The sequence below is a fragment of the Cryptotermes secundus genome, unplaced genomic scaffold, assembly GCF_002891405.2.
Source record: "Cryptotermes secundus unplaced genomic scaffold, Csec_1.0 scaffold116, whole genome shotgun sequence".
NCBI classification, from domain to species: domain Eukaryota; kingdom Metazoa; phylum Arthropoda; class Insecta; order Blattodea; family Kalotermitidae; genus Cryptotermes; species Cryptotermes secundus.
Genome location: NW_019732857.1, coordinates 1969949 through 1978416, shown reverse-complemented (window position 1 = coordinate 1978416; position 8468 = coordinate 1969949). Strand labels below are relative to the sequence as shown.

The following is an 8468-nucleotide window of genomic DNA, read 5'->3' as shown; positions in this document are numbered from 1 at the left end:
CACTGCACTCCGGGAAGTAGACAACCCTGCAACTGTGCCCTTTGATACAGGAAGTAGAAGCTCGGGGCCATTTTTATAATGTACCTTAATTCTATTCGTCCGACCGCAATGGTGCCAGGCAATTAAAAATGTGACGAATTTGGGGTTCCAAAACACCCTACCTGCTGACACCCGAATACCCCAGGCGGCAATTGCCTTTCCGCAATACTGATAGCAGAGACCCACCACCAGGCCCTACTAGACCTACAGCCTAGCTCCATCCGAGCTTTTGATTTTTTTAGAAGAGCCTTCCTCTACCAGGCCACTTCCTCGTTGACCTGTCCCATCCAGAAACCACTTTCAGTTTAAACCACAGCCTCTAAACTCACCACAGCCAATCAGGGATCTGACTGTTCCTATAGAAGCAGAGAACACAGTAAGTTAGTTCTTTGATTCAGGAAGACCTCTCAGTGACAAGAGAAGACCACAAAACGGGGCCTCGGATGTGGACTGGAATTCTTCTTCTCTCAGGATTCCGATGATGGTAAGACTCTAGCTCATCTCTGTCGTTTGCCAGCAGGGTCAGCAGAACCCACCCCACGAAACACTGTCCAGACTGGACCCACAACCGAGCTTCAACGGAGCCCTCAGTTCCTCAGCAAGAGCCTTCTTCTCTAGCCAGTCCAGTTCTCCTTCTCGACGGTCAGGTAGCTCGACGCCGTCCAGAGAAAGCCTCGCCCTCAATGGACGTCCCACTAGAGCCTCTGATAGAGTTTGGTTGCAGCAGGGGAAATGTCTCTTCCCCCCTGGATCCTGCATGTGGCGGTATCCCAAGGCGGCACTGTTCACCATACCCCTCTCTCAGTGTCACGTAGGCCTCGGCACGGTAGTTCACACCTTACTTTAAGGCACCACCGCTTTTAGTGAGCTCGGCGCGCCTGCCGTGTTCGAGGACCGCTGCTGGAAGTGCTTGGGGTGCAGTTCAGTTACCAAATTTTAGATGGTCCTACCGCCTCCGTTTTCAGGGCAGAACACTCAAACGTAGGCATGTTAGGGTCATAACGAGAGACGTGAACATGATGCATGGCAGTTGAAGACAATCTCATGATTATTTTTCTCGATACATTAGTTTATTTAATGATGTTATCTCAGATGCGTAAATTATAACCTATGGCTTAGAAAAAACGAGTGAAGGACGTAGATGCAACTGGTCATCGGCTATTATGGTACTACCCCAGCGGCGGGAATGAAGAATTTTGGTTGTAGTATTGTGACAGGCTCCCAGTTACGAACAAAATAGGCCTATATTCAGAGTACAACTTTCCGCAGAACTAACATGCAAACCTTTTGTTTTCGGAACATAATATTATCAGTGTCTAATGTAATCTGCCTAGTAATTACCAATGAGAGCAAAGACATTAGGCTCTAACCCACGAAAGAAGCCAAGATTCTGATGGACTGCAAGTTTTCGCGACTGTTCAATATCAATGCCGATTCTCAGTTCGGAAGATGACACCTTTAACATTGGGTTCTACTGCTTATATTTCCTGACGTTTCGGTGCTTGGAAGATGAAAGCAGGATGGATCCCCGAAATGCTGACAATACAGCCCACATCTACATAAAGAAAATGTTTATATACCTCTCTTTTAGACGAAAATTTTATTTCAAAGACTTCATTTAAGACATTTTATTTACTGCCATATTTATGGTTTCATAAAGGTCGCAATATTCATTATTAATGAAGGAACACAGTAGAAGAAAAGAGTTGGACGAAATGCATTTCCTCAGAGGATACTAAACGTAACTGAGCCATTGAAGATCCATGGAAATAACCATAATAACCTATAAACCGATATGGAAAGTGTATTTGAAACGGATGCCTGAAAAACGAATAGCAAAATATGATGTTCGATAGGAAGATAGGAGGAATAACATTAATTCTTCAGCTGGAATATATTGAGAGCTTGTTCCGTAGTATTTTATTTTTCTTACTTATGACATTATATATTAACATATTTAAGTTAATAAAACATTATGAATTACGTGTAATTATGCATAATTTTGTGTAAAATAACTTACAGGGGATTAAGGGGATTATTTTAGTGTAAATCGGTCACAGAATTAAAGAGTTGAACATAATTCAATTCCTAAAATCAGACGGTAAATATGATCACAGAAGACATAGGTACGAATCAATTATATAAAAATGTGTATTTTTTAACCACACTTCTATGAGTTCTTCACTGAAATCGTTGAAAATTTTCCTCTACCACGTGAATCCTCTAGACGGAAAGTCTGGGATAAAAAGGGGGAAATATCTTTACCAGTCTTCTCTACATAATGAAATATTATTGAACACGCATTATTGGCCACCAATATATAATTATGTGGCACGGAGAAGTTTATTTAATAAACGAAAATTGTAACCTAAAGAATATATTGCCACAGTCAATAAGTTCGTGGAATGGTCGCAAAGCGTCGTACGGGAATTTCCTGCCAATATGTTTCAGAGCAATGTTTTCTTTAGCTATATCGACGTAACTGTCTTCTAAAAGAAGTTATTGAAGGAAAGATAGAGGGGCGGATAGAAGTGACAAGAAGACGAGGAAGAAGACGTAAGAAGATGCTGGATGACCTTGGGGACAGAAGAGGATATTCTCATTTGAAGGAGAAAGCTCTAGATCGCATCAAGTGGAGGAACTGTTTGGGAAGAGACTGTGGACCTGTCGTCTTGACAGTTTACAGATGAATGAATCGATGTTGGCAGACTTGCATAGCGGCCAAAGCCAACTATTTTGAGGGCCGATGTGGATCTGTGTAAGTGTAGGTGAATACCTTGTAATATGATGCGATAAAACCCCATTCCACGAACTTAATGACTCTACCACTTATAAACCCTTGGATATGTTTACCTTACAAAACTGTGAATGGTTATACCGGTGATGACATATCTGAAATCTGAATTTAACGTGATGTGTTTAGGCAGCACGGATTTTACAGAATATCAATATGTTAATCAATTTTAAGTGAAATAATATTATTTTATCATTATTCGTGAAATAAAACAAATTATTTCTTATAAAAACACTATTAATTTATAGCTTCCTAAAGACTAACCTCGATAACATAAAGCTCATCGTCATATAAACTTTAAAACAATCATGGTCATAAATTTAACACCAGCAAATACAATTGTTGAAATCTGTATTATTCTGTGTTTGGAGTTATCTCCATACTGCACGAGGCTATATTGCTTCTGTTACAGGTATGGCGCCACTTTGCTTCAAGGCGGTCGACCACACGCCTACAGGTGTCATCTTGTAAAGACAATATTGTCATCCCCCTATCTACTGAGGAGACGTGAAACATATTAAATATAAAATGCCAACAGATTCAGCTCATTTTATTCGTACTATTCGGGCGAAGAAGAGGCAATGATACATTCCGTGGTACCGAAGCGTATTTGCTTTTCGCTTATGTCTAGAGGACAAACGGTGAGTAACACGTGGCTGCAATCTTCCTTGAATATTTCTCCATTTATTGGGTATTATATTGGAAATAAAACTGCAAAAGAATAAAAATCATTTCACAGATTCTTAGATTTTTACGAACTTGACGATTCGTCTTGTGGTCACTGGGCTATGACATCGTACAACCCGTGTGCAGGATGCCAGCGTTAAATTGGGAAACACTACCTGCACCTCCAGGCAGTATATTCTGAAAGGTATTTCAGATAGCTTCTGCCTTGAAGAGGGAGGCAGTGTTTCTTTCCGGAACGTTGGTACCCACCCGCCAGACTACATAATCTCATAACTCAAATTTTAAATGTCCTAAAAAGTCAATTGCATGTAAGACGGCTAATAACTAAGAGGAATAAAGAAGCGATGTACAACATGACGCTACGATACAGTACTATAACCCAGAAGATTAAAATATGAAAATAAATTTATCATTTGTTTCCAGATATAAAACGAAAAAAAAATAGAACTCTTGAATTTATTCTGATAGTCACAGGATGCTTCACAATGTGCGAGAGAATTTTATTTTATGAATGATATGTTAAAAGAAAATTAAAAATAACAAAAATGCTCTTCCTTTATAAAAATTTAAGTCCATCTCTTAAAATTAGTAGGTTAAATTTAGATATTCGAATTTTTTATTCTTTCGACTCATACGTCATGACTTAGGAAACATAGTATTAACACTTGATTAACAAAACGCAGAATTTGTCTTCAAGACTTCTGACTGTACTCTGTCCAAAACGGTTTCAGTTGCTGTTTATTGTGATTTAAATTATATTACCTGAAAATCTGTATTACCTGTTCATGTTACCGGAAATACGGTGCAAAAATCACTACTATAGCAACTTTTTGTCAGAGAAGTCGAAAATTCTAATGAAGTTCCATGGTCTGAATCGTAGATCAAACCTTCTTCCCTCATATCGCATCTCCTAAACGTTATATAGGAAACAATACAAAAAAAAAAAAAGAACTCATTTCCGTCAGTCTGTCTTAGAAACAAAATAAGTAAACCAGTAAGTTTCCAGTATTAGTTACAGGATATTTAATGATATTTGTGACAGAATTTTATTTCCTGAAGATGGATAAAATAATCAACATGAACAGATATGTTTCTGCGTAATCTTCGGTTCAATGAAAAAATAAAATTAAAATTTTCACATAGGACGCATGAAAATTATATTCATAATTGAAATAATTAGCCGGAATGTAGAATAGGGAATGTAATTAAATATTCTTAGGCATGTTTCGCAAAACCAGAGTAATATTTCTATTACACATTTTTAAAAGTGCTTACAACAGCAAACAGCTTCTAAGAGACAAACACAAATAACTGCAGTGATAATGACGATAGGATGATGATTATGATGATGATGATGATGATAATAATAATAATAATTTTAAACGTCTTTGGAACCGTAATTCGAAAAAAGAGGAAGAGAATAGAAATGCTTATATTAAAATTTTTTTTTTCGTTACAAAGAACTGTGAAATGTTTTGTTACGCTATCAATACGAATATTGTGTCAGAAAACATGGTCGCATCACTCTTCATGCATAAACGGCATTCTATAAATTATGCTGGGAGAATAAGAACATAAATTCCAAGACTGGAATTCACAGTGAAACATACAGAAAACCGGCGATGAATAACAGATAACAGATCAAGTAATTATGCTATGTTCTGTCAATTTTGATATTTGATGTAATTGAATTTATTCATAAGAACATATTCCTTATCGCACTTGTTCTAGATTACAACGTACGTGCTGCTGCTACCACTTTGCAGCGTGTGCATTTCAAACGCAGCTGGGGTACCACTACCCATAAGATGGGGAAGCCAGGAATTTCATTCGTCAGGACCGGAATTAACTGAAAATTACGGTTGTACAGATGAATCCTGCTTTGCTCCAAGTATTTGGAAGAAGCAACAGCAGTAAGTACCCCGACATAGTTCCTTGCATCACTACGAGGACATAGGGCATACCTGGCACGCTTTCTTCCCTGACAAAGACACACTAAATCCGGCACTAAATTAGCGCGTGATCTCTACAGTAAAAGGTCTTGTTACATGATCACATAACGAAGTCATGTATCGTACCAATTTTATCACAAGACTTGGTAATTTACCCCACATTTCTTCTACCTCATTATCATAAGAGAATTTTGCCCATGAGCAGCTCCCAACATATTCTCATCGAATATCATATACTTCATACTGGTCAGATTTCGAGCAGCAGGCCGAATATCTTCCAAGTTTTTAATATTTGTCCTCAGTCCGTAGAGGTAAATTCAACGAACGAATCTTCTATTTCGTGCTGGAGAGATCTGAGTTCTCAACCATGACACAGGGAGTTTCCGGGTCTTACTCAGTGGCTATGTAAGCATTCTTTATAATACTATAAAATAGGCCACGACTCTATCCTTGAAAATCCATCCTAACTGATGTTCCACGGTTATATTCTCATCCGAGATCACACAAATAAGTTTATCTACGCATGCAGTAAGAATAATAAGTAATAACAAAGCATCGTTAAATAGATTAAGAAAAATTTGTTAATATTTTATTGCTGATCTTTAGCATTTATGAAAGAACTACTTCCTTTCCTGAAGAATGTTTTTCCATGACGAGACAGTGTAGTCTGGTACAAAGTTACTGACACTTTGGAGGAATTTCTTGCCTCCATGTTCATGTTAGAAGAGTTCATACGCTGAAGATTTAGGACTGAGATTCGGTCAAAACGTTGGCTACTTTCTACCCCACATCCCAGAAGATAGAAATCTTCATATTCCTTGCCGCGAGAACCTAAATTTCACAGAGGTACGTGTATTTACACTCACTTTCTGAGTGGTAGCATTGTGAAGATTACCCACACACACAAGCAATTGCTGGTACAATTCTATTGAAAGCAGGAAATCGTACGAAAAATGCAAGTAAAACCTATTAGGTTTAAAAATAAATCCCACCTAGTTAGTAATGATCATATTCAATAAAACTCCGTAAAAGAATTTGTAATGGTTAATATTGGAGGAAATTACTAGTTTTAAATATTGTGGCATATTTGCTCAGAAAAAGAACTGTGGAACCAGAGAACCAGCCGTTCGTTTCTAGGCAGTGGTTCGGTAAACGAGTTCCCTCGACAACAGATAAGCATGCAGCAATTGAGGTACTGTTGGAAAAGGTGTTTTGTACTCTACCCATGCAATGGAGTTATGAAAAAGAAAACTGGGGAAACCAATTCGGTTCTGTACAGGAGTCTGTGAAGAAAAGAGTCAATTTGAAGGGAGCCTTCATTCGTAAAGGACTTGACAGCGGAAGCTGTAGAATATCGACTGTTAGAAACCGTTACAAGGGGACGGCTGCTGAAGACAGAGCAGGCTGAGAAAGGCTTAATGGATGCTGTGATGATTTGAAAACTTGGAGATTAATTGTGGCCCTGTAACTGATTTCATTTCCGAGTCGTCTGTAAATGTGATCATTAAATTTAATCCCCAATCCAACCCCCCCCCCCAAGGCTCACTCATAGACATGACAGTATGGTTCAATAATTGTGGAATATATGAAGTGTTCATTAATTAAACATATGAACAAAATAAAATAATATATAACCCAAAATATGAAAATTATATAAAATAAATATATTGCGTTAGATATTATGAACTATTAAAAAAAAAACTTGAAGCAATACGTTGAATATTTCCACCTGCTCGTCTACAAGCCTCTGTTTACTTAAACACCAACATAAACAGTAAACGTATGCATTTATGAACGTAATTATGGTGCATAAAATCTATTGGCCAAACAATGCCTGTGTACATGCGACGAGTTTTCCTATAAAAACAAACTTAGTCAAGAATATCAAACCTTTATAACATCAAAAATTCTGTAGACATCTAAACATACGGCTGGTTAATACAGCGGTAAAGCTTTACACTAGTATTCTGATGGTTCTCAGTTCGAGTTTCGACCGAAACATTGGCTACTGCGGGGTTATTCGAGGTTTTTCTCATTCATCCAGGCAAATGCCGGGGTAGACCCTCGGACAGGTCATGGCTGCTTCCTTCCACCCATTCGTCAATCGCCCTTCCTTTCGACGGTAAGCAGTCTATACAGTGACAGCGCCTAAGGCAAACCACAAAGAATACAGCTGCATCTATAATGAGAGAGGCCTGCTAAATTTGATAGAATAAAAATATGCAGAGATGCTACCATTTGGATATAAACTAAATTCTTTATTTTGCAGGTTAAGTTTATTAATGAATAGTCTTAAACAAGAAGACTACATTAACGACGTGGAAATGATGGAGAAACGCGACCCGCCTGGAACTTACAACCCGGAACCCAGCCTACTTCAAGCTACTAGCGAACGATCAATGTTCATGGACAGGAATCCAGCCCCCTGTTACTGCTACTCCAATAGCCGAAGAAACCACGATTTTGGCCCAGGAACTTATCCAAGATACTTATCTGAGGTCAACTGCAACGCAACTTTATGTGGCAGCTCCTTATACCGCTGCCACCCGCTTAAACATACGATATTCGTTATTAAGAGAATCGATTCCATAGAAGAAACTGTAGGAGACAGGAATATTCTGCTGCATAAACCTCTGTGCTCCCAGTGGAAGACTGAGGCTATCAATATCACAGTGGCCTGTGTTTGTCTCAGGAATTACTGTCGGGGTTAAGTCGACATTAAACGGAAAACCTCTTTATAACAGTCAGTGGCCTAACTCTCGCCAAGTCGCACTTTCTAATACTTTGTTTCAAGATTAACAATATACATACATGATGATGGACCGATTGGACTGATTCGTAGTTTAATTAAAGATGGTTATTTAACAACGCTGTACTGACTGTATTGGTTTAAGGTTGATAATTTTGTTGACGGCATTAATCCTAAACGTATAAAGTTGTTCCTGTGCTTAACTAATTAAGCACTACACCATGAAGACATATGGGGAAATGGATGT

The 8468-nt window shown here is 38.4% G+C and overlaps 2 protein-coding genes across 2 annotated transcripts in view; one reads left to right on the top strand and one right to left on the bottom strand.

Annotated features, from left to right (window-relative positions):
• LOC111867763 (anosmin-1) overlaps nucleotides 1-8468 on the bottom strand; it is a 65699-nt gene that overhangs the window by 9727 nt on the left and 47504 nt on the right. The window lies entirely within an intron of this gene.
• Nucleotides 3131-8457, top strand: LOC111867764. The gene is made up of 3 exons (XM_023857904.2): nucleotides 3131-3474; nucleotides 5252-5433; nucleotides 7742-8457. Exons 1-3 carry the CDS (start codon nucleotides 3415-3417, stop codon nucleotides 8181-8183), a joined length of 684 nt encoding a protein of 227 aa, XP_023713672.1. The 5' UTR covers nucleotides 3131-3414; the 3' UTR covers nucleotides 8184-8457.